At 36.3% G+C, this 27812-nt stretch overlaps 1 protein-coding gene across 3 annotated transcripts; it reads right to left on the bottom strand.

The window, feature by feature from the left end:
- Positions 1 to 32: 32 nt before the first annotated feature.
- Positions 33 to 27556, bottom strand: TSG101 (tumor susceptibility gene 101). 3 transcript variants are annotated; one of them, XM_071669316.1, is made up of 10 exons: positions 27409 to 27548; positions 22626 to 22710; positions 21309 to 21374; positions 20651 to 20716; positions 14951 to 15114; positions 13422 to 13560; positions 7212 to 7465; positions 6396 to 6626; positions 6039 to 6175; positions 371 to 4984 (listed from the first exon to the last, which is right to left on the bottom strand). In XM_071669316.1, the coding sequence occupies exons 1-10, from the start codon at positions 27457 to 27459 to the stop codon at positions 4798 to 4800; spliced, it is 1380 nt and encodes a 459-aa protein (XP_071525417.1). In that variant the 5' UTR covers positions 27460 to 27548; the 3' UTR covers positions 371 to 4797. The 3 variants fall into 3 exon arrangements, with proteins under 3 accessions (XP_071525419.1, XP_071525420.1, XP_071525417.1); XM_071669318.1 differs by lacking the exon at positions 20651 to 20716 and having other exon boundaries at positions 33 to 4984; positions 27409 to 27556; XM_071669319.1 differs by lacking the exon at positions 21309 to 21374 and having other exon boundaries at positions 33 to 4984.
- Positions 27557 to 27812: the final 256 nt, after the last annotated feature.

The following is a 27812-nucleotide window of genomic DNA, read 5'->3' as shown; positions in this document are numbered from 1 at the left end:
AACTGGCTAGGGTCAATCACACAACAATCAGATAAGGATTAGAATAATGTAATTGTGTAAGTTTTGCATTTTAATATCAGTGGCAGATGTTTCTACATGAAAAACAGCAGCATTTAATTAACACAGGCTGAAACATATGTTACCAGTCATAGAAGGTTCATATGCTTTACATCAGAAGTTTTGATTAAACTCAAGTTTGTGTTAGGAAAGTGTTTTATCAGACAAAATCAGGACCTTCTCTACACTTCACTTCATTTTCTTAAAAAAACTGTAGCAATCATTACTTTCACTTATAACACTTCAGCAGCACAGTTTATCATATAATTTGCCATTACACCTAACCTTACCTTAGGGAAAATCAGAACATATAAAGGCATCATCTTTTATTCTTTTTTCATACTTCTTCACCTTTTCCTGCATTCGTGAGCTGTGCCAGGAACATTTGCTCACATCCATTCTCTAGCTGTCATGTGCAATGCAACAAAATTGTATCCCTCTATCCACGTCTAGGCCCCATAGACTTTATGTATAACAGATAATCAAACATGCTACAATGCACCACTATAGTAATTGGTTGGTTTACTTTAAGAAAATGTATCATCATATAATTGGTATTATATCTGGTATAAAAAACTATCACATTCTCAAACTAGCAAAAATTAAAGTTTCATGTGATCAAAATGCTAAACCCACTCACCTCTCATAAATATCAATGTAAAAAAAAAAAATCACTTGATTTTTCAATACACTGATGACCCTAGAATATTCTTGTTTTTACTTAAAAGGAAAACTGTGCAATCAATTTAAAACACTATTACAAATTTCACCAGATTTTAAAGTAAAGCAGCCTACATGCAATACTCTTTGTTGCAGGAACCTCACCTTTAACTTCTTTCTATTTTTAATAGCATCTTATTTAGAAAATTTCACTTCAAATTCTACACAAGTAAAATTAGGAACAAATACAAAAAAAAATTTCCCATCTTGCTATTAAGGGTATGAATTATTTTTTCAAAGCTGATTAAAATTTTGTAAACAATCAAATTAGATTCAACTTTGAAGAATTCATAAAGTGCCAAAACTTATTGGTCATTCAGTTCTTTCGAACATAAAAAAGTTACTGGAAAACTTAAAACTGCTTGTATCAAATTACATACTCTAGCTTCCCTTAAAATGTCTGCCAATCTATTCAGAGTAACACTGAGTAAAATTTCTCCAACACTTTTATTTCTTTCACTGTTATTTCATAATTCATATCAAAGCCTGAGGCTTCTATATTTTTGGCATTCCATAAGTTCATGTTCAATGGCAATACTGCAATCTATAACATACCGGAATAGATCTCTTCTTCATTAAGCACACATGGGTCAATACAGTATGACCAGTCCTCTATTCACAAAAATCTCTCAAAGTGGCAATTCCTATTGAAAGAGGAAGGCCATATTTCAACACTTTTATCTAATATAGTGTCATCTATATTGCTTGCCATTTAAATCTAAATTAATTAATAATTCTGTTAAAAAAAATCATTGTGAGGTACAGGTCTTGTACATAAATTGCTAGATTTAGCAGCTTTAGCCTCAACATACCATATCAAGAACAACAGTAGAATTCTACTTTCTGAGTGGACTCTAGCAACAAAAGTAGTATCCCTGCTTGCATAAAAAATTTTAACCTTTGGGCTACAACAAAAACGAATATGTCAAGCTGTATTTTTCATTTCTTTACTAACTTGTAAAAACTTGTTTACTTGTGTATTTGTGAGTGTGTACATCCATTAGTGTTACATACATCTCAAAATAATGACAAAAGACTATTTAAGCGAGGTAAGTGGGAGCAAGTGTAGACATGGACCTGAGGTATGATGAGGGAAAAATCAGAATTGCAGTGTATGGGGTAATTAACACATGAATGTGAGTGATGTGATGTAAAAGAGGTATGTGAAGAACATAAACCATACTACCGTGAAATGGAAAAGGTTAAATTAGATGCTGACTATCTTTTTATACATAACATACATGTATATACACTATAATATGGAGAGACTTTCTTGTATTACAAGCAAATGATGTCACTATGAGGAAAAATACATTAAAATGTAAAGTTGTCATGTGCTTTTTGAGTCCCACTTCATTTTCTTTTCACAAAAAATTGCTTTCTGAGACATACTCTTTATCCTATAACACATCATCCTCAGCTGGAAGGTGATATATTTGTCTCCTTCAAAAAATATTAGCTCAATCCTCAGAAACAACTTCACCAACCATACAACTAACCTTAATGGCATCTATATACAAAAAAATGCCTTACTGGCATAAGTGTGGCAAACTAGATAAATCTAACAATAGTCCTTTATACATCAATGTGTCTGGTTGATTTGACTAACATTATTAACTTTACCAATGGCACTTTGTCAACTACAAATGGTGATAAAATTGCAATTCTACCCACTGTGAACATTCAGTGACATTCCTATGGCTAGGAGGGAATTCTGAAAACTTTACAACAGTCCTTAACATACGACGATGTATTAATCTATATATACTTGCATGTTGTAGCTCTTATTTATAAGTGTGATGTATTTACAAAGTTAACTGTGAGCATTCATAATCACCTGAAGAAAAAATTTATTACACTATGCCATTACATCAACTTGCTGCATAAGTGGTTACATGGCATTTATCTGTGTATTCAAAATTTTTCAACCAAATATATGACAAATAATACAATTTCTTTTGGGAAACACTAAAAATCAAGAATATGTTAAAACCTAAAGAGAATATACTACAGCACTTTCACACACATTTGAGAAAAAGATCCAAGACTGAAAAAGAATCAATGTTTACCCAACTTAATGGGTACATATCAGAGATGAAAACTGATACTGTTAGGCACAATGGGAATATGACCCCTAAGGAATAACTCGAAAGAAGTAACATAATCTTCCTGAATTATGGAACACAGTGGTCTCTGAGGGAAAAAAGTGTGCATCTAATTCCAGCCTACTGGCATGAGTATACGCAACACATAATATGTATGTGATAGAAAAAAAAGGAAGTGTGTAAGTAGGAGTAGGAGCTAGTGTGTTAGGATCTTTCCTGACTTTGACAGGGATATCACTAAGAAAGATGTGATAAACTGATCATTAACCCCCATGCTAATCAAACAATGTCCAATAAATTTCAATTAAAAATATAATACAAAACACATGCAAAATTCCTTGAAAAATGTTTGCTGTTCCTACTAGATCCTTAATACAAAGTTTGACAAATATTTTACATATTTCTGCAACATGAAAGAAATGCATGACTAATATCTTTTTCAAACCATTCAAAGCAGTCTCAATGGATTATAATCTAAATTCTCTGTAATAATATAATTGCACAATTAGGACTGAAAAAAAGGGCTTAATAATACCAAATGCATTAACAGTGTGACCTACTCTAATAGAAAGGAAATCATTATGTAATGCACCCACAATGAAAGATTTAAAATCACTCTGAAATTACCCCAATTTTCTGCACTTAATAAACACAAACAAGCAAATTTCAAAAATAACACAACTACAATGACTGGGAAGTTTTATCATTTGTATATAAACTTGTGACCAGCTCTATCAGTAAACTTAAAATACTATAAAACATGGGAAGCTAACCCTAAACTCACTGCAAAGAATCACATTAAAGACAACCTAGATGCTATAACTTACATGATAATAAATATGAGTAACACTGACGGCATGTACCTATTAGGGTACCTCAAACAACGATAAGAGACCCAGCTTAGGTGTAAAACAGTATATAATAACTCCTCAAGATAATCGATAACCAATAACTGCATCTACTGCAAGAAGAGACAGGCATTACGAGGAAAACACAAAACCAATAATAAATATCATGACTCAGTAAAACCAGCAAAATGTATCTATAAGAGAGATTAAGCATTTCTCATTATCCAAACTCACAAAGGCAATGAAAGCAATCTAATTCTTCAAACTTGTTTATCGTATAACCCTATCAATGTGGTGTATTCAGTAAATAATTCATAGTCTGAAAGTTACATGCATTATTCTATAAACACCAACAGTCAATATCCCAAACAATGAAGGACTTCTCAACCTAGGCAGCAATGATAGTTAAGAATTGCTGACAACTTGGTACTTCTTATCCTTCACTTCTGGAACACCATTTCAATGAACAATCCTTGTCAAAACTACTTAAGATTTGGGCAGCATAACAAATTTCTATTACCCTGTAGAACACTATCAAAGTGGTTGCAACTACTTTGAAAATTCATACAAACATCTGTATGACCAAAATGTATTAATCTCTTAATGAAAACAAATAGTCTGTATAGTCTTATGAACTAATATGGAAACCTTGTTCATCCAATTCAGATGTAACAACAAAATCAGAACTCAAAATAGGTGGTAAAAACTTTTTAGTCAAACAACCATTTACTTATTACACAGCTATCTTATCAATACTTAAGTGTTCATCAACCAAAGAATAACTGGTCCACTGCACATACCCAACAAAAAACTGAAATAAAGCTGCTACCTTGCATTCTGTGAGGAAGCATGTTTGAGAGTTGAGAATGGGGGATACTGACTGCATATCCATAAGGTTGTCATTATGTAAGATTCTAATACTAATAATGAGAGACAATTCAAAAATCACTTTATAAAATTATAGATGATCTTCATTAAAACTGTTACTTAAGGTTTAAACCTAAATGAGGTTTGACCAAATTAGGCTATGTCTTACTCTTAAACTGCATTTTGCACTTACAAGCATATTAGCCAGCCATATTTCCTTTAGCTCGACACTTGATCATTGTTGCTCGAAGCTGGAATTGCTTCCTGGAGAGAGAACGAACATGCTTCAAGAAGCAATCCAAGTCAATAACATCTCGCCGCAATGCTTCACCCAAGTAATATATAGCATCCTGTGTAGCTTGGTCCTCAGCATATGCATTTAATAGCCTGCAATCATACCAAGTTGATCAAGCTGAGACATCTATGAAACAGTTCACAGTGAGGTTGAGGTGATGTAAAGGCACATGAGAAATGCATTGATAGAAAAGCCATTTTGGTGCAAGCCCATGTGAAAACAACTTGTGTAAAGAGAGAAAAAGCATGAAGCATGATGGAATGTATATTCAAATTTAAATAAGTTCAAGTATAGAATTACAGATGATGGACATGAAGATTTTGGAAAAAGTTCATACTTGAAATCAGAGTTGAAAGGAGGGTAAAGACTGTACAATAGAAAATTGTTGATTAAAACTAAATCATTTAGTAATAAGATGAGGCAAATGAAGATCTCAAGAAAAGGAGCACTGAAAATCTACAACAGAATCAAAGACTGGACAAAAGGAAGTATGTGATGGAAAACTGCTGCACAGAGCATGAGTATACCAGAAAATAATGAGCGATTGATGGTGATAAGAGAATGAAGTTTGCAAAAGGAAGAACGAAAAGTACATTTTATCTTCAAAATATATGCTGGAAAGTTTCTAAACCAATCACAGCAGAGGGTTGATCTGGATTAAATGAAATGGAGTGCTAGTCAAAATCAATTTAGCTTATGATTTATCCATGAATAAACACCCTAGTTAAATCATAGAGGAAATACAGTGTGTCACTGTGCTCTTTGCTATGCCTTCTTATCTGGTCTGGTCAGATGACTAAACAGAACTAACCAAGAATTATGATCAGGAAACACACAATATTCATATATGAGTATGTGATAAGTAGGGTTTAAGTCTTACACGAAGTTAACAGGCGTCTTAATCAACAATGCCTATAAGTGAACGATTTTGGCAACTTAACACCTGGAAAGGAGCAGTTGCTACTTCAAAATTTTCATTTACTAACTTATCCTATCCCATGACCCTTTTCATAAGGCTGTTATAGGAAAGACATGTGAAATGCTCGATTATCTCTTCATTGTATCACAATCCATTGAAAATTTGCATTCAAAGCTAATTTCCAAAACAGAAAACAAAATAGTTTACCATAACCAAAGGATACATACTGTTTATATAAGGGAGCAGTTGTGGTAACAGCTTCATCTACATCTAATGGTTCAGTGGCAGAAGAAAGCCTTGACAGAACAGCCTTGATCTCTGCTTCCCTCTCCCTTAGTACTCTTATATTCTTATCCAGTTCAGCCTGGAAAAAATGTACCCCAAATGAATTATACTTAATACAGGAATAAATCATATTTTACCTCAGCAAGCTTTCCTTGTCCTCTTCAAAAACCATTTCCATTCAAAATACTGAATACCCCAAGCCCCCAGTTATACCCAAAACTACCACATTACTCACCTTCGCATTCAAATTAATTCAAAAGCAATTCTACTAAAGTGTATCATTTTTCAAAAGGCTTTACCTGCTCCTGTTCCAATTTACTGACTAATCCTTCCACTTTAGCTTTGCCTTCATTAAGGTCTGTCTGTTGCTGCCTCAATACAGACACCTCAGCCTGAGCACCCCCATAGCTGTCACGGAGCTTAGCACGTACACGGTCGCTTGCGGCGGAGATAAGAGATGCACGGATGTGTTCCTCTGTGATTGTGCCCGTGCTTGCAGCTGATGTTGTATTTGTCTCAGTTACTGTGGACTGTAACAGAGAACAGTACAGTAAAATCAATGACAGTCCTAGAGTATGGTGAAATGGAAATAAACCTGTAAATGGAAAGATTCACACTAGTTAGTTACACCAAATCACACAGCAATAATCTTTCAAGAGACTTTAACTAATGGGGCAATACAATATTCAGGAGTCCATTATAATCACAGGTATCTATCTATCTATCACAGGAAGCATTTTTCATCCCATCCTTCCATCTCCTCCATCATCCTCCACTCCTCACTCTCTACACTTCTGACATATTTCCTTTTATTCTGTCTCTCTTAACTCATCTTCTCCATATGTCCACATCATTTCAGCACACACTGTTCATATCTCAGAATGCAACCAAAAACATCTGTCTGTTACAAAAGGCTACGAAAAAGGGTGGGAGTAGGACGACTGGAAATCATCTCCTTTACTAATTACTTTTCTTAAAGTAGGAAATGAGTATGGGGATAAAAGAGGATTTTTCACTGATGGCTCACTTACTTGTTTCTGGTGCTATTTTGGTGGGGTGTGAAACAGCAAACATGTACAGAAAAAAAATACAAAAAAAAAGGAATGAAAACTCACCTGAGTTGAGAGGTTCGATGTGGTGGACGGGTATGGTGAGTATGGCATCCCAACAGTGTAAGGAGGGTAAGGAGCTGGGGGTCCAGGCTGGGATGGAGGATACCCTGTTGAGCTAGTTGGGGGATATACAGGATATGGGGTGCTTGTGGGTGGATAGCCTGCTTGCCCTGGGTATGGTGGATATGGTGAATTACTAGTAGGTTGAGCTGTTGGGTATGGTAAACTAGGACCTCCTCCTGGCATTGGCATATAACCTGAAAGGAGAAAAACACGGTGCAATTCACATTATCTTCTTTGCACTAGCATTTCAAAAATGCTACCTAAAGTATGAAAACTTAAAGTTTAATCTTATATCATTTAAGTTTCATTCTGGGTTCATGGTCATTAGATAACTCTTGGCCCATTAACAAGTGGTCGATCAACAAGAGATCTGCTTTGTCTAATCCATAGGAATATTAGAAAACTTTTAAACTCATCCTATCTCTATCTGATGATTATACTGACAATGGCTCCCATTGTCACATGAGACTTAAACTTTTCCACTTCCTGTAAATATCCAACTGACTTATTGTTCCATTACCTGCCCACTGAGGCCTCTTCCACAGTCAAATGACACCTGAAAAAATTTCTGCTACCCTAAGTGCCTCTAAACCATAAACCATGGGATATATGTAGATTATCAGAAGACCTAAATGATAGGGAAGACTTATCACATGTAACAAAGGATATAGGCAGTGAAATAGAATAACAAGAGAAATGTGAAGAAGTAAATGACTGACAATGTTGGTGGATTAGTTAAAAAAGACTTCTGCCAGCATGTGAAGCCAACAAGTGTGTCCTCCACCCTCTCACTTGGGCTTCGTTAATGTAGATGAAATTACATAACAATTGTACTTTTCCTTCTATGGAATTCTAGGGTGATGGAAGATTTCGACAACAAATAACAGCACAGTGAAGAGCTAGAATATCTACTCTGAAAAAACACACCTATTATCCATAAAAACCAGCAACTCTTCATTCTCAAACTCATTTTTAGTCTGAATATTGTGAAATTTATGAACATATTCATGTTAATCAACACCAACACTATCCCTGTGTATGAAATAGAACATGAAATTATTCAGTATGAAATAGAACAGGAAATTAAGTCAAAAGAAGGAAGAAAACAAAAATTTCACAACCCTCCCCACACATGCCAGCCACTCCATTCTCACATTTTTTTTACTTTTTGTGTAGTGTAATGTTTCCTTGCGCTACTTCGCTGGGCCTTTGAGAGAATATCCTCACCTGGCCCCCTTCTCTGTTCCTTCTTTTGGAAAATTAAAAATTAAAACGAGAGGGGAGGATTTCCAGCCCCCCCGCTCCATTCCCTTTTAGTAATAAAAGGTAATAAAAAGAGTGTGGTTGAGAGAGCAGAAGAGGGTGTATTGAAATGGTTTGGTCAAATGGAGAGAATGAGTGAGGAAAGATTGACCATGAGGATATAAGTGTCAGAGGTGGAGGGAACGAGGAGAAGTGGGAGACCAAATTGGAGGTGGAGAGATGGAGTGAAAAAGATTTTGAGTGATCGGGACCTGAACATGCAGGAGGGTGAAAGGCGTGCAAGGAATAGAGTGAATTGGAATGATGTGGTATACCGGGGTCGACGTGCTGTCAATGGATTGAACCAGGGCATGTGAAGCGTCTGGGGTAAACCATGGAAAGTTGTGTGGGGCCTGGATGTGGAAAGGGAGCTGTGGTTTCAGTGCATGATTACATGACAGCTAGAGACTGAGTATGAACGAATGGGGCCTTTGTTGTCTTTTCCTAGTGCTACCTCGCACACATGAGGGGGGAGGGGGTTGATATTCTATGTGAGGCGAGGTGACGATGGGAATGAATAAAGGCAGACAGTATGAACTATGTACATGCGTATATATGTATATGTCTGTGTGTGTATATATATGTATACGTTGAGATGTATAGGTATGTATATTTGCATGTGTGGACGTGTATGTATATAAATGTGTATGTGGGTGGGTTGGGCCATTCTTTCATCTGTTTCCTTGCGCTACCTCACTAACGCGGGAGACAGCAACAAAGCAAAATAAATAAATAAATCTTTCTTCTTTCAAACTATTCGCCATTTCCCGCGTTAGCGAGGTAGCGTTAAGAACACAGGACTGGGCCTTTGACGGAATATCCTCACCTGGCCCCCTTCTCTGTTCCTTCTTTTGGAAAATTAAAAAAAAAAAAAAAAAAATGATGAGAGGGGAGGATTTCCAGCCCCCCGCTCCCTCCCCTTTTAGTCGCCTTCTACGACACGCAGAGAACACGTGGGAAGTATTCTTTCTCCCCTACCCCCAGGGATTAAATAAATAAATATATATATATATATATATATATATATATATATATATATATATATATATATATATGTGATGTGAGGAGATGGAGTGAGTATTTTGAAGGTTTGTTGAATGTGTTTGATGATAGAGTGGCAGATATAGGGTGTTTTGGTCGAGGTGGTGTGCAAAGTGAGAGGGTTAGGGAAAATGATTTGGTAAACAGAGAAGAGGTAGTGAAAGCTTTGCGGAAGATGAAAGCCGGCAAGGCAGCAGGTTTGGATGGTATTGCAGTGGAATTTATTAAAAAAGGGGATGACTGTATTATTGACTGGTTGGTAAGGTTATTTAATGTATGTATGACTCATGGTGAGGTACCTGAGGATTGGCGGAATGCATGCATAGTGCCATTGTACAAAGGCAAAGGGGACAAGAGTGAGTGCACAAATTTCAGAGGTATAAGTTTGTTGAGTATTCCTGGTAAATTATATGGAAGGGTATTGATTGAGAGGGTGAAGGCATGTGCAGAGTATCAGATTGGCGAAGAGCAGTGTGGTTTCAGAAGTGGTAGAGGATGTGTGGATCAGGTGTTTGCTTTGAAGAATGTATGTGAGAAATAATTAGAAAAGCAAATGGATTTTTATGTAGCATTTATGGATCTGGAGAAGGCATATGATAGAGTTGATAGAGATGCTCTGTGGAAGGTATTGAGAATATATGGTGTGGGAGGCAAGTTGTTAGAAGCAGTGAAAAGTTTTTATCGAGGATGTAAGGCATGTGTACGTGTAGGAAGAGAGGAAAGTGATTGGTTCTCAGTGAATGTAGGTTTGCGGCAAGGGTGTGTGATGTCTCCATGGTTGTTTAATTTGTTTATGGATGGGGTTGTTAGGGAGGTGAATGCAAGAGTTTTGGAAAGAGGGGCAAGTATGAAGTCTGTTGGGGATGAGAGAGCTTGGGAAGTGAGTCAGTTGTTGTTCGCTGATGATACAGCGCTGGTGGCTGATTCATGTGAGAAACTGCAGAAGCTGGTGACTGAGTTTGGTAAAGTGTGTGAAAGAAGAAAGTTAAGAGTAAATGTGAATAAGAGCAAGGTTATTAGGTACAGTAGGGTTGAGGGTCAAGTCAATTGGGAGGTGAGTTTGAATGGAGAAAAACTGGAGGAAGTGAAGTGTTTTAGATATCTGGGAGTGGATCTGGCAGCGGATGGAACCATGGAAGCGGAAGTGGATCATAGGGTGGGGGAGGGGGCGAAAATTCTGGGAGCCTTGAAGAATGTGTGGAAGTCGAGAACATTATCTCGGAGAGCAAAAATGGGTATGTTTGAAGGAATAGTGGTTCCAACAATGTTGTATGGTTGCGAGGCGTGGACTATGGATAGAGTTGTGCGCAGGAGGATGGATGTGCTGGAAATGAGATGTTTGAGGACAATGTGTGGTGTGAGGTGGTTTGATCGAGTAAGTAACGTAAGGGTAAGAGAGATGTGTGGAAATAAAAAGAGCGTGGTTGAGAGAGCAGAAGAGGGTGTTTTGAAATGGTTTGGTCACATGGAGAGAATGAGTGAGGAAAGATTGACCAAGAGGATATATGTGTCGGAGGTGGAGGGAACGAGGAGAAGAGGAAGACCAAATTGGAGGTGGAAAGATGGAGTGAAAAAGATTTTGTGTGATCGGGGCCTGAACATGCAGGAGGGTGAAAGGAGGGCAAGGAATAGAGTGAATTGGAGCGATGTGGTATACAGGGGTTGACGTGCTGTCAGTGGATTGAATCAAGGCATGTGAAGCATCTGGGGTAAACCATGGAAAGCTGTGTAGGTATGTATATTTGCGTGTGTGGACGTGTGTATGTACATGTGTATGGGGGGGGGGGGTTGGGCCATTTCTTTCGTCTGTTTCCTTGCGCTACCTCGCAAATGCGGGAGACAGCGACAAAGTATAAAAAAAAAAAAAAAAAAAAAAAATATATATATATATATATATATATTTTTTTTAATTTTCCAAAAGAAGGAACAGAGAAGGGGGCCAGGTGAGGATTTTCCCTCTAAGGCCCAGTCCTCTGTTTTTAACGCTACCTCGCAAACGCGGGAAATGGCAAATAGTATGAAAAAAAAAAAAAAAAAAAAAAAATATGTATATATATTTTCTTTCTTTCTTTTAAACTATTCGCCATTTCCCGCGTTAGCGAGGTAGCGTTAAGAACAGAGTGATGGGGGAGAAAGAATACTTCCCACGTATTCCCTGCGTGTCATAGAAGGCGACTAAAAGGGTAGGGAGCGGGAGGCTGGAAATCCTCCCCTCTCATTTTTAATTTTCCAAAAGAAGGAACAGAGAAGGGAGCCAAGTGAGGATTTCCCTCAAAGGTTCAGTCCTCTGTTGTTCTTAACCCTACCTTGCTAATGTGGGAGATGGTGAATAGTATGAAAAAAAAAAAAAATTCATCCCCGGGGATAGGGAAGAAAGAATACTTCCCAAGTATTCCCTGCGTGTTGTGGAAGGTGACTAAAAGGGGAGGGAGCAGGGGGACTGGAAATTCTCCCATCCTGTTTCTAATTTCCCAAAGAAGGAACAGAGAAGGGGTACAAGAGAGGATGTTCCCTGTAAGGCTCAGTACTCTGTTCTTAACCCTACCTCGCTAACACAGGAAATGCGAATGTATAAAATATGTATACATACATATCAATGAAGTAAGAGTATGAGACGAGTATGAGACCAAGTTCATGAGAAAGAAAGAAACAATACCTATCAAACATGTCAACCATCCCCCCCCCCCCCTACCCTTCACTCAGCAGTGGGCCATACCAACACAACGGTATCTATAATTCTTACAATGTATTTCCATTTATTTTTGCATGCCAAATTATTATTTCATTACTTTCATGCTTGCTTGCTGTTTCCAACTCTGGCAAGGAAGTGACTAGAACAAGCGAAAAACGGCCTTATCTGTTAACATCCAAACAGCAGCAGCAAAATCAGACCCCTATCCACAGACAAGCCTCAGTTACTGTTCTGTAGTTTCCCCTGACCACTTTATGTGCCCTGTTTCTGCCTACTAATAACACATCTTCTGTATATCACATCACTTCAGGTGCTATATCCCATGCATGCCTTTAACCCTCCTGAATGTTAAGGTCCTGATGACTCAAAGACTCTTTCTTTCAATCCACTCTTCTCTTCTCAATCTACCCCTTTGCCCCTTTTAAAGACTCTTCAATCAGCCCTTCTCTTCTCAATCTCCCCCTTCTCCCCTTCTTCTAAGCAGTGTTAAGGCCAGATTACCTTGCTTGGACCTTGGGTCTACGTGGTCTGTGAATCCACGTAACTCATTCCTTCCACTTCTGATATATGAACCCTCTTAGTCAGTCACCATTCATCCTCTCTATTCGTCCAAAGGATTTTAGCATCCCCTGGTCAGCTCCCTTAATTATATCAAGTATGAGAATAACTATTTCATAAAGGAAAAATTTTCTAATTTTTTCACTGTATATAAGCAGAAGATCACAGCTAATTCTGCCATTCAAGAGTCAACTATCCCATCAAATATCTTTTGTTTAACACTTTCAAAGAAATGAATTCTAATCATAAACATTCACAGACTGGTGGATTATATCAAATATACTACCATACTGATGGACAAAGCTACAGAAGCATGCACAATTTTCTGCAAAACAATTATTTAGCATAAAACATAAAACATATAAAGGATCAGAAGAATAGTATCAAAATATGAAACAACTCATTTGTTAAAAAAATAAATCTCTACACCTTATGAGTTATTTATTGTATTCATAATGAAAATTGAGTGGAGAATTCAGGCTACCTTCCACATCAGTGTAGTCATGGAGCTAACACAAATAACAATACAGTTTATAAAATGCATGGTAAAGATGTACCTGGAGGATTAGTAGGGTATGGTGTGGGGTATGGCGATCCTGTGGTGGGCTGTGCAGTCTTTGGCTTAGTATACACAGGTGGCATTTCACTGAATGTCATGATCATGATCTGGATAAGACCCGGCAAATCAGATGAATTCTGAAAATAGGCTAAGTCAAATTACTTGTCATCTATGGAAACTTCAAAGAAAATAATGATAAAAATAAAGAAGTTAACAAAACTATGATACACATATATACATAGGGGATGAAAAGGAATAAGAGAAATATTACAGCAAAAAGATATGGGAGGCATGGACTCTTGAGATAAAACATTCATGAAAAACTTAAAACTAAAAATATACAGTATGTAAGTAGCAATGACTACAAATAAGTAAAATCCATTTTAAGAAAATAAGATTGGTGGCTTGGCCAGGTTAAAGCAGATCTTAAACAGGCAAATTGTAACATATACAGAGACATGAAGAAAGGAACTAGAAATGACCAAATAGGCAAAATTTGCTAAGGAAACAGAAATCAGAGAGTATCATACCTTAAATACTAAAGGATCACTGACAAGAAATCAAAACCTCTGTGAACTCATTGACCTAACTCTCAACTAAAGGAAGGAATCTAGAAACAAAAGAAGTCAAAAGAATGATATCCATCTGGATGTAGGATCATAATCAAAGGTCAGTGACAGTGAGCTCTAGTGAGTGTACATAAATAAAATAAAAACAACAAAAATCCCAAAGTGCTTGAAGAACCAGGTCATAAAGAACTATGTAACAACAAATACAAGTTAAGTCTTACATTACATATGCAAGTTTTACAAATAAATTTACAAACCATACATTCTAAAATCAAATTAGCTTCAAAGATTTCAAACACCATCATCATGATCTGAAGCTCCTCCTGCATTAAAGTAAGAAATAAAACTACTAGAAATATACATACTAAGCAAAAAAAGAAAATAACTGAAGAATTATGAAGATATGTGAAGACATAAGCAAAAGGAAGGAAAGTAATGCAACATTTTGGAGCATTTCTACATAAATAGCATAATACTAATGATAGGATCTATAAAAAAAATGTAAACCAGGAAATTAAAAAAATCGGTATCAAATAATAGTCACAGCTTAAGAGATAAAAGTACAAACTATGCATAACTAAAATACTGTTGATTCATGATGCAAAAAAAAAAAAAAATCATAATCTAAAATAAAGTGAAAAATTCTTTCTAACCTTGTACCTATTTTTCAAGACCTTTTCAGGAAGAATCAATCAAGAATAATACAAAGCCTTATATAAAAACACTATGCTCATGTGAAACAAGGATCCTCACCTGACCCAACAGCAAATGAGAAATTTGGCCTCTGCCTTGACTTCATATGTGAGGTCAGGCCTGTTGAGGTTAGATCAAATGCTACATGTATTCTCGTGCATGCATCTCAATTTGGGGACTAAAATATTATTCTAATCCCCCACCAAGTAAAGCCCTTCACAGATGTACACAGGGCTCATTCATTAGTTCTCAGTAAGCCACTTACCAAATTCCACTCATGTAAGTATGGAAGATAAACTTTCCCATTCTGATCAACATGACGGGAAGCTTTGATCAGCATGTCTGGGGTAGGTTTAACGTAAACCATGGGAGAGGAAAAAGGGTGGTTGTCCAGTAGCCATATGCAGATTGGAATGTTGTAAACAGCACCTGCGATGGACATCAAGTAACTTTAACATACATTCAAAAATGTACATTCATGAGTAACAACTGGGATTAACGGCAATGCTCAACATCTGACTGTTTTTTCGCAGGATTTGATTTTGAATCATAATACTGAACTGATATATGTCATAAGATTAACAGGCAGTATTTTACCTAAATTATTCATCTTTCAAGTTTAATAAAACAAAATAAGCAAATTTGCAAAAATCTAACTTAAATCTCTTTCCAAAGAAGCAAATTTGTAAAAATCTAGCTTAATCTCTTTCCTGCAAAAGCATGAGCATGAGATAACTTGCAACCTTTATAATCAGTAAGATGAATGTAAATCATTGCAATGATTCATGGTATTTGCCTTGAAGACTTAAGTAAAAAAAAAAATCTTAGAATAACCATAACATTTGTTAATGTAAAATAATCTGAAACTACTAACACATGATCAAATGCATTTAAATCAAATATATCCACGCAAATCTTTCACTTATAATCACAAACAACAACTAACAATTTCATATCAAGAAATTGATGAATTAACAACAAACAACAAAAGGCATGCTGTAGGTACTGTTAGTTCTGGAAAAGCAAATTACCAAGGGCAAGTTGACTCATTGTAAGACAAGTCCTCAGTGGCCTAAGCAGTCAAAATAATGAGGCCTTAGAAGCACAAGCAGGCAGGTGCATCAGGCAAGCAAAAGAATCACCAAGTACATCAACAAAGACAGATTCAAGCTCAAGAAAATCAATTACACAAAACCTTTCTAAATCCCAAGTCCTCGCTAGATACATACACTTTTGATAAATGACTGTCAAAAGTATTATAATGTACTCTGCTGATGCCTACTCTCTAATAAGAAAATAAACAATTTATGCATAAAAGTTATTTCTTCTATTTTAACAAAATCTTAATTCAAGAACATTCACAACTATCTCATGAAGCATCCACATCTAGATTGCATGAATAACTTAGGGTATCCTTCGAGTATCAATGAAATATTTCAACAGCATTAATTTAAGAATATGCATCACTTATTACTCTATTACCTTCCAATCCATTTGCATTTATAAATGGTGGATCAATTCCACTCAGCTCACTCATTCTTATACTGATCTCCAGTGGAATAAAGAAAGCAAAGTCTTTCACATTACTATAAAGTTAATCTTTACTTTGCATATTAAGCTGACCTATCAAGCAAGTCTAATAACTCTATTCAAACACACAAAACATTTCCAAAGCACAGGGTGGGTATGAAACTTCTGAAATATATCTTGCTCTCCACAATACACTTAGCATCTACTCATCTGTTTTGTGATCTACATTTTCTTCCCAAACCTTAACCACGCTACCAGAAATCTTCTTTATCAGTCTATTACCTACTATATATGCCACATGCCAAACAATCATAAAATGCTTTTAATACTATGAATTCTGTTGATTTCTACACATCACATATCTTTCCCATATTTTTCAACTTTGTCTAAATTCCTCATTCCTATCTAATTCTTACTTTAATTATGCAAGAAACAGCAACATCCTTATAAAATACCTCCAGCAGTTTCCATTTTATCAAAACTTAATTCAACTATACCCTTCACCCTCAAAGGCCCAGTCCTCTGTTCTTAACGCTACCTCGCTAATGCGGGAAATGGCGAATAGTTTGAAAGAAAGAAAGAACCCTTCAATCACCCCAACTCATTCTCACCCCACATATTCTCCATTCATAAAACCATCAAAACTTAATTCAACTATACCCTTCAATCACCCCAACTCATTCTCACTCCACATATTCTCCATTCATAAAACCACTGAAAAAACATGGTGTACTATAAAGCTCATAAATTCCCATATAAACTTCAAATCACTCACTAATTCTGTAATTTACCCTCACTCTCATTATGAAAACTCTTACCAGTAATAAAAAATCTTCTATATATAACACAGAATGTAAAATTTCTCAAAGTCCTTTTCTATTACATTACTAACGTACCTTTTCTAATTTTACGAAAACTACATAAGCTTTACATTTTTCCCTTTAAATTCCTCCACTACCTACGTAAGTGCTAAAACTCACACATACACAACCTCTTCATTTCATGTAAAAGGAATTCAGGTTCTAACAACCAACAACAATACTGAGTGTGCTTGGATTTAGAACTGCTTAGCTTTAAGCTAACATTCTGGATATGGACATGGCACTCAAATACTAATGCCCTTCAATTGTTATACATCAGCAACAAGGTATACCCCTTACCTCAAACTTCTTTTATAAAGAGATGGAAAGAGTTGCAAGATAAGACACATCTGCTCAAAACACCACGAGCATGGAGTACACACTGATTTACCAACATAAAAGTTGAAAAGTGTCTCATTACGATGAAGTAACCATCTGCTTCCCCCTTCCCCTTGAACCTATCTGTCTGCTTCCCCCTCCCCTTGAACCTACCCTTGAACCTATCTGCCAATCATGTGTATTTAGGAAAGGAGTTTTACATTAATAGGTTCCCATCTTCTAATCTCTCTTTGTTACAGAACAGCCTCTTGACTTTTCTCATAGATTTAGCATGCAGTGTACCTCAGCTTATTCCAGTGTAGTGACTATATTGAAATGAATATTCTATTTTGGGCCTTTTACATATTCCATATATTTAATGAACATTCTATTCTGGGCCTACTACATATTCAATATATCTTTTTTTTTTTTTTTTTTTTGCTTTGTCGCTGTCTCCCGCGTTTGCGAGGTAGCGCAAGCAAACAGACGAAAGAAATGGCCCAACCCACCCCCATACACATGTATATACATACGTCCACACACGCAAATATACATACCTACACAGCTTTCCATGGTTTACCCCAGACGCTTCACATGCCTTGATTCAATCCACTGACAGCACGTCAACCCCGGTATACCACATCGCTCCAATTCACTCTATTCCTTGCCCTCCTTTCACCCTCCTGCATGTTCAGGCCCCGATCACACAAAATCTTTTTCACTCCATCTTTCCACCTCCAATTTGGTCTCCCTCTTCTCCTCGTTCCCTCCACCTCCGACACATATATCCTCTTGGTCAATCTTTCCTCACTCATTCTCTCCATGTGACCAAACCATTTCAAAACATCCTCTTCTGCTCTCTCAACAACGCTCTTTTTATTTCCACACATCTCTCTTACCCTTACGTTACTTACTCGATCAAACCACCTCACACCACACATTGTCCTCAAACATCTCATTTCCAGCACATCCATCCTCCTGCGCACAACTCTATCCATAGTCCACGCCTTGCAACCATACAACATTGTTGGAACCACTATTCCTTCAAACATACCCATTTTTGCTTTCTGAGATAATGTTCTCGACTTCCACACATTCTTCAAGGCTCCCAGAATTTTCGCCCCCTCCCCCACCCTATGATCCACTTCCGCTTCCATGTTTCCATCCGCTGCCAGATCCACTCCCAGATATCTAAAACACTTCACTTCCTCCAGTTTTTCTCCATTCAAACTCACCTCCCAATTGACTTGACCCTCAACCCTACTGTACCTAATAACCTTGCTCTTATTCACATTTACTCTTAACTTTCTTCTTTCACACACTTTACCAAACTCAGTCACCAGCTTCTGCAGTTTCTCACATGAATCAGCCACCAGCGCTGTATCATCAGCGAACAACAACTGACTCACTTCCCAAGCTCTCTCATCCCCAACAGACTTCATCCTTGCCCCTCTTTCCAAAACTCTTGCATTCACCTCCCTAACATATATATCTATCTCAATATTTCCTTACCCATGTGCTTAAAAGCAATTTCTACAATCACCAGTATATAAATTACTTCTTGGTAATTCTCCTATTGTTGTTCTCAGATAAGTGACTTGACTACTACAGCTTTCTCACATAAAAATTCCAGTAATTTTCTTCCTTAAACATGTAACAGTCATACTTTAGCACCAACTCATAATACCTTATCTTCATCATCTCACATCTGGTTAGGCTGAATTTCAACAACCATGTATCTGATCAATGCTGGAGTGTGTCCAAGCTATTCCACAATCCTAAATATTCATTTTCTTATATATTTAGCATCCTCAGCAAGTCTGGCAAGTCATTCACACAGATTAGAAACCTAAGCAGCCCCAAAATAAGCCTGAAGAACACTGCTGGTTAGTTTCATCCAGCTGGAAAAGGCACCCAGTACCTTTCTTCTTGTTCCCTTCCGCTTAGGTGATCCACTACAGGCTCACAGGCTGAAAATCAAGTTTTTTGCTAACCTTCAGAATAAAACTATCATATCACTTGTGGCAGTACAATAGCACATAATCCATTCATATATCTTTTTTGTCAGTGATACTCCTCTTCCTATCACAGAGCTAAAATGCAAGAATTCCATTAATTTGGTCAATACCTAAGCAGCGTATACTACTCTGTAGTTTACTTTACCTTAAAACCAATGGCTCACTTGACATAAAACATACATACGCATCTTCTTTTTGATCAATTTATCATTATGGCAGTATCTGAGTCCTTATAACAAAGCTTACAGATAAAGACCGCTGCCACTCCTATCAGCTGTAAATGCATCAAAGGTTTTCAAACGATTCATAAAACTAAATGGTCAGAGATGTCTGGAATGATCACCTGAACCTATAAGTTAAAAGAGAGAACTCCTGCTGTCAATTAACATTCATTGTTCCCCTTCCCACTTGATGCTGCCTTTCATATGCCTCTCCTACTCAAGGTGCCCAATACACCGACCCAAATTCTGACTTCCTCCTCATTTTCAGGACAGAACTTCCATCCCATTACAACCTCCAATGTTTAAAACTGTAAAAACATACTGCATTGATGAGAACAAACACACAGCTTGTTTTTAAATACCAATGCTCAGCAAAACCACTCAATTTCCATGCATCTCTTATGACATAAGAAAATAGTTATTTGTTAATTACTGTTATCATAATCAATAATCAAAAGATAAATATGTGCCACTTGTACACATAATAAAGAAAGTACTAGATTTGAGTGTATTATAACATCATTTCCATGATTATATATCCCTATCATAATGAATTACAAAGCTGGCTACATAAAACTGTTCAACTTATAATTCTCTTTCTTCTTTATATATGATGAACTTATACAGCAACTGCAGAACAATCTGTTTTCCAATGGCATGCAATCTGTTAGTACTCAAGGAATTAATAAACAGATAGCAAAGAATGCAACAGAGAACAGTAAGTTTCTACAAGGATCATTAACGGCGCAGGAGTGCAGCAGCAATATGGGAAGTGACAAGGGAGGGACCCATGCATCTCTGAATATCAACATCAGGAACTTTGGGCAAAAACTACCCTCAATGCCACAAAAGATGCCCCAGAAACTAGTAATATTTTGACTGCTCTTAGCTCCTGTTATAATGAATACAACTATCTGAAATTCCAAAGGGATTGCCTATTTTTGGACTCTAAATATGATCAGTACTGTTCATTACTGCTTGCCTCAAGTTAGGTAAGTAGCCACACCCCACACCATACCTTTATATGTAACAGGTATCGTGCCTTCAAGACACAGTAAGTAGCGTGAAGTGCCACTGCGGAATACTTGCAAAGAAAAAGAAAAAATACAGTGAGGGTTGAGTTGGCATTGCCAGGACACACAATGCTTTGTTCACTAAAGCAAGAATTCTTTGAATGCTTTTGTTCATTAGTGTGTATCAACAGAGTTCACCATCATAATGATAAAACAAAAACAGCATTCAAAGTATTCTTGACTGTCTTTGAACTCTGCCATTACAGAAAGTACTGAATGCTTTAAGTACAGTACCACAACTTAACACGGCAAGCTGTGATACAAACATCTGAAAATTAGTTTAACAAAACATCCAGTACTTTAGCTATGAAACTATGTCATCATTTAAAGGAAACAACTGCAAACGAAAGAAAAACTTCACGAACATACTGTGTCTTCAAAAAAACTTTTGTTTCCTTTAAAAGATGTTCATTATCCACTTACATGATGACAGCTCATCTTGAGGCTTGAGAAGTTTGGACACGACCAGATACCCCCTATAAGTTATAAAATCAGTTACATTTTCAATAAAATCCAAGTTTTTAGTCCTTTAACCCAGGAATGGTACAATGCCAAATCTCAAGCCAAGTGAGCATCAACGATGCAGCTAATACACCATCTCACCTTTGTAACGAACTGGGATCGTCCCATCTAGGTTCAACAACTCGCGATCGCTGCCATCATTAAAAACTAAAAATAGAGGTAAAACTGGATAACCTTCATATGCACTTAACAAATATTAACACTTTCCATTATTTATGCAAAATATATGGTTATTTAATGCAAAAACTTGTAAAAGACAGAAATAAAATTTAGTTTTTACCTCAGTCTGATACATTATGAACCTTTATTTTCAATACCTATTACACTTTAATTATTTCCAAATTTAAAGACAATATTGCTGTTTTCCTAGCTGGGTTCTTCAACACTTGCACTGATATACCTATCATTTAATTCTTAGACATAAGAACATTCTATAAAAGGAAAAGAAAGGCAGGTAGATGAGACTCCAATGATCATATTATACCATACAAAATTTCCAGCTTGCTCCTTTATCTATTTGCATATCAATTAATATGAAACAACATGAACAAAAGGGTTAGAAATTAAATGTTCTATAAAAAGAAAAAAATCATGCATAAGTCTGTTTTTTCCACTTAACACCAGTGTGTGTGTGTTGTGTGTGTGTGTGTGTGTGTGTGTGTGTGTGTGTGTGTGTGTGTGTGTGTGTGTGTGTGTGTGTGTGTGTGTGTGCTTGAAAACGCTTGAATCATCACCTTTTAAACTCAGATCAGAAGAGAAACTAAATGTCTATGAAAATCTTTCATTTCATTTCTATATCCCAAGAAAATGCATTAAACAATAATCTATTCACCAAAGGGCATGACAGATAATTACTGTGGTCACTATTTAAGTTTTTAAACATTATGGAATGCTCTTGGTTTGTCTAAAAATAATATAAACCACCTGCTTTCACTACAAATTAAGTAAAAAAATTGTCTGAATCACTGAATAGCACGCATATCAACTCCCTTTGAAGTGGACTTTAAAAATAATACGTACTGTACAGTACTGCCAAAAATAGTATATAAACATGAAAAAGAATCTACATGCTTGGGTCTATAGGAAAAAGCATAAATAATAAAAAAAAAAGGAGAATTCATACCTGTGCTCCTTAGCTAAATAATCCCAACTATAGCCTTGATGATATAAAATGGATACTAGATCTTTGTTTCCTGAAGACATAACAGTCCAAGAAAACCAACTCTAAATTTAAGTCAACACATATAAATTCTTGCCCTACCTCTACATATTCAAGTCGTATTGATCTTGTATTGCTCATGAAGGAACATATCAAAAATATCATGGAAAATTCTGATGACCTAAAAAATCAAAGTGGTCTGAGTTTGCTCTTCAACACATGGAAATAGTGCAGCTTACCAAACTTATCAAGCTTAGGTGATAGACCTCGATAATTGTGAAGGGCAGTCATGACATCCATCTTTGTCTTCTCAGCATTCTGGTACTGAAAAATCATCCATATATGTATATACATATTTTCAATAATAAAATTTTTCAAGTATATACACATGCAAAATCAGTGGTCTTCTATTAAGACAGTTTTTTCACTTCAAGGATCATATCCACCCTAGAAAGTTGGCACATTTTTGGTGTTTTGATGTTTTCATGTTGCATTACCTCGCAAACGCGGGAGACAGCAACAAAGCAAAAAAAAAAAAAAGAAAAAAAAAATAATAATAATAATAAAAAATAATAGATTCAGTAATCCATGCAAAACATATACTGATTATTACATGATGGTCTGAGGCAAGATTAGCCTTTATTCACTGCATAAATACCAATTCTACAAATACAAAACTCAGGTGTTAAAGTCTGGCTGCAATACAGAGAATTTTGAGCACTTTGGCAACCTTCATACAAACCAACTTTGCACTTAAGTTAACAACTTCATGAAATCTAACTTACATATTTTACAAAATAATAATATTAAAAAAAGAGAGGGTACTGAAGCCAAAGGTATTTTACCTCCAACTAAAAATTTACTGTTTCACAAGACTTTTATGATTATGATTTTAATGATGCGCTATATCACAGCTCTTTGTGGACAATAATAATACTAACCCATTTACACATCAGGGTTATAGATTATCTGCAAATACCAGGTCACAGCTTGAGTAAATCAAGATTTAGAATAGAAACAAAAAGAAATCCTCTCTTACAGAATTATGATTCCCATACACTATTGATACTGGTACTTCCTATGCAACTATCTAATTCAATAATAATCGAGCAAATAACTACCAAGTTTAAGCAACTTAGAAATTTCATGTTTTAACAATCTTATGTTTAGTTTGCCTCTGGCGTCTATTCATAAAAACACCACAGAAGTGGTCATGAATCTGGAAAAGCAATTACAAAGTGTACCTGACCAACCAGGCTGTGGAGGTTATGTGGGCCTGTAAGCCACAGATTCTAACAGCTTGTTTGATCAATGACCAAACTTATCAGACTGGACCTAGCCCAGGCAGTGTGTGGGTAGAAAAGCCCTAAAGACTTCACATGGTAAACTGATCTGCTGGACTTAATAAGCATATTAAGGGCTAATAATCAATTTGACTTTGAGGATTTCCCCCATCTCAAAGTAGATGGTGCCTGCATCTTTTACATCAGTTTAAACCAAAATGTTAGCTCTCTACTTTCTGTGTTTTGGACCTGAATAATCCTTGATATGATCATAAATTATACAAATTTTCATCCCTTAAAAACATGCTATAAGTAAGAAACCAAGCGAATAATCCTACTCTGCAACCCCAATGCAAAGAAAGTGGCCTGATTGTTAAAATCATCATTCAGTATAGGGTCCTCAGGGATTATGTATCTAAAAATTAGGGCCCAAGAGATGATTCATGGGTTCCGACACCAACTTTCATTCTAGGCCTTTCTTTCCAGTGCCATTATCCTCTAGTCAAATCTATTTCTATCTTCCCCATGTCACTATATTTCAATGATCTTGCTTTAGGCTTCCCAGACTCCAAGGATTTCTAAATCTTTGCCTTTTTGGTGTCAGAATATACTGCAGTACAAAAAGGCTCAGTTTCAGTGTCCCAACTTGCATCCTCCTTCGACCTGAACACTTGATGTTTCAACACCACAGGCACCCAACTCTGATGAAAGTTAATGAGAATAAAAAATGAGATATGTGTAGCAAAACACCAAGTTTAACCAGCAAGAACTCCATTACAATAAGGATGTTTCCCATTTAACAATGAGTGTATATTCTAAAAACAAACCCTGGCAGCTATCAGTCTAGGACAGTCCTCTAGATATACAATAGCAACCTTCCCTCCATTCTTCTCTTTTTTCATGAAAGTCTTTCACTCAGCTTACTAGCTATAATTTTTACTATACTCAATTACTTCTCCAACCCCATTAAGGTAGCACTAAGAACAAGCAAACAGCTTCATCCACAGATATACATCTACTCTCTAGCTGTCATTTATTGTACAATGCACCAAAATCATAGTCTACCATCCACAGCCAAGCCCCAAAGACTATTTCAAGGGTAACCATATCACTTCATTAGACCTGGTTTAGCCCAACGACAGTACTTTATCTTCCCCAAATACCGCATCAGTCCAATTCAGTCTATTCCATGCATGCCTATCACCCTCCTGAATGACTCACAGATCCCCTTTGTTAGTCTTTCTTTGCTCCCTCTGTCCATATATCCAAACCGGTCCAGCACAGCCAGATCATTCCTCCCAATCCAAATGCTCTTAAAATCACATCTACCTCTCACAATGTCATTTCTAATATGAACAGCCCACCTGACTCTGGGCCCATACCCTGTTATGCAGTGTCAAGAAATAAGATTTTGTGGGCTTCATACAGTGATATCAAGTAACTATCACATTTGGACATAACACAAGAAAATGACATCGATTTTAAACATACTATAGGAAGGCTTGATCTCTGATGAGGGCAGAGAAAAATGATACAGAAAGAAGATGCAATGAGTCGCAAAGTATAATACAGCATATGATGGTTTGAAATGGCTATGGTGTGCTTAAGTCTAAATGCCCTAGCATCATGTCAGGGTTTAAATGTCTACAATGTGACTGGCTTAAATGGCAGTGCTCATCATATATTGCTACAATTCGCCAGGCTGAAAGTGAAAACTCTCAATGCAGTCAGGAGCAAAATAGTTAATGTACCCATGTCCTTAATTCCCCCTTCTTCCAAGAAGTAAGAATGCTTACTGGTAATGTATCAGATTTGGACAATAAAATTAATTCCTTAGCATCCTCTACATATTGTTTACCCATTTCACCCTAAAATATGTTTCCACCCTGTGACTCACTTCAGCTTCTATGGTTCCATGTGCTGCCACATCCACTCCCACATACCTAAAGTACCTTAACCCCTCAAGGTGCTCTCCATTCAAACTTCCACTCAAACCATCCTCTCTCATCCATCTGCTGCACCTTTTTACTTTACTTTTCTTTCCCACACTATCCCTGATCCTATCCTACTTTAACAAAGATGAAAATAATAAAATTCTCATACATCCGATAATTATGTATTGCAAGGAAAGTAAACAACATGAAGTTTTATTCTACCTTAGAGGTACTACAGAAATAATTTTATGTAACTGAAAGATATGCATATCAAAAGATTACTTACACTTAGCACAAGTGATTCAGAACTGAGTCTGCACTATTAGGATGATCACCTCTTACACCTAAAAACTTACCAAAACTGTCTATACTGAATTATATATTTTGGCTTTCGTTTAAAAAGATCAATCATTAACATCATTATTGAAAATGCTACTCCTTTTCAAACTTTCAGTGTTACTGTATAATTCATATTCAATTTAACTAATTCAACAACTATATCTATGTGTCACACACTGCAGCAGATCTCCTATTCTTAAGTGTTTGTTATTCTTTCATGCATCCAAATCAATTTGTGATTAATAAACAAAGTAGGCGAAATACTTACAGAAATCAACAGAACTTTTGAAAATATCAACAAGCATCTAAAAATAATCTTAATTTCTAATGTTAGTCAAATTATACACTACACACCCATGATTTCGCAACAGCATCAGCTGCCAAAAACTGTAAACAAATCATACACCATGGATGGGAGCACCAGTGCTCAATCTCCACCCACGAAGTCATTCCATGAAGTCCCTAGCAGTACAACATGTTAAGTAATAATGAAAAATAAAGCTCAGTTGATATGGGAGGCTGTGTTGCGTTTTCTCTATATTTCTTTGATGCCTACAAGGTTGCACCTACTTTTACATTCATTAACCTGACATTTTCCTTGATGCTCATAACCTTCTCCACTCAAACCAATTCATTGTTGTGGGAGTAATTACAGTGTTCTGAATCATACACCAACAGTTTAAATCATTTCTACCCTTTGTAAAAAGTCCAAATCCTTAAGGTACTGATGTCATTTGTCAAGTGTAATATCTACTCCAATACAAATACTGGCATAACACCATCTAAACTACCGGCGATCATATATCTTTCGGCAAATAGTTACAATATATGTTATAATGCAAACAGCAACTAGCAATGGCAAGTATATATAAATAAATAAATAAATATATATATATATATATATATATATATATATATATATATATATATATATATATATATAAATTTTCGAACACTCACGTAAAAAAATTACAGAATGAAACTAGAATCATATGATAACTGTAGTAAACTACCAGAAGACAAGTAGAAGACTACCAAACATGAATGACACAAGTACCGATTTCATTTATTCACAGCTCCTTATTTACATATAACACATTCTTTATACTCTTGTATAGCTCTGTATGCGGAATATACGTTGAGAGAAATACTTGACCAATAAATAAATAAATATAAGAACACATGACATTGTCTAGTTAAGCAATTGTTGGTTACAATATGTCTAGTGATTTGTGAAGAGGATCCGATCAACAAAAACAATGCGATTTGCTATGAGAAATGAGTGGAGAGCTCAGTATGCAGGAATTTGTCTCAAAGAGAAACCGTGTGGTCTTATTGAGTAGCAAAGACTGAGAATTTACGTACTGGACCACAAACCGTGACAAGGAGAGGCAGGACCTCCACTCCCAAAAACCGTATTATACCACAAAATTCAACATAACAGACAGATGCTGTGTTGTACAAACCCTATTGGCAACTGCCTGGGATACAACTTGCTCGTGGTTCATAGGAGACATGCTTGTTAGGAGAATTTTTGGTTTGTGGCTCCGTCAAAACATTACACCACTGTCATTATCCTGTGACTGTCCCCCCCTGAACAGATGATTCATCCGCACCGATTTCCAGCTCACATTGTAGATATTATTGTGAGAGAAGTATCAGTAATACATATTCTTTGATAATTTATAACTAATAGAATAAGGACGGTCAATATAGATATATAATGGCTATAAGCCTTTAAAGTAATTTTCTTTTGAACTAGGGACATTATGCTATCTCTTTATCCACACATGTTTTGTGAAGGGTAAATAAAGAGCATAGATTGAGCAGCATTTTCAGATGTATTTGTACCGGATTAAGGTTAATGTCA

The sequence above is a fragment of the Panulirus ornatus genome, chromosome 14, assembly GCF_036320965.1.
Source record: "Panulirus ornatus isolate Po-2019 chromosome 14, ASM3632096v1, whole genome shotgun sequence".
Classification (NCBI taxonomy): Eukaryota; Metazoa; Arthropoda; class Malacostraca; order Decapoda; family Palinuridae; genus Panulirus; species Panulirus ornatus.
This window is presented reverse-complemented; position numbering and strand designations above follow the sequence as displayed.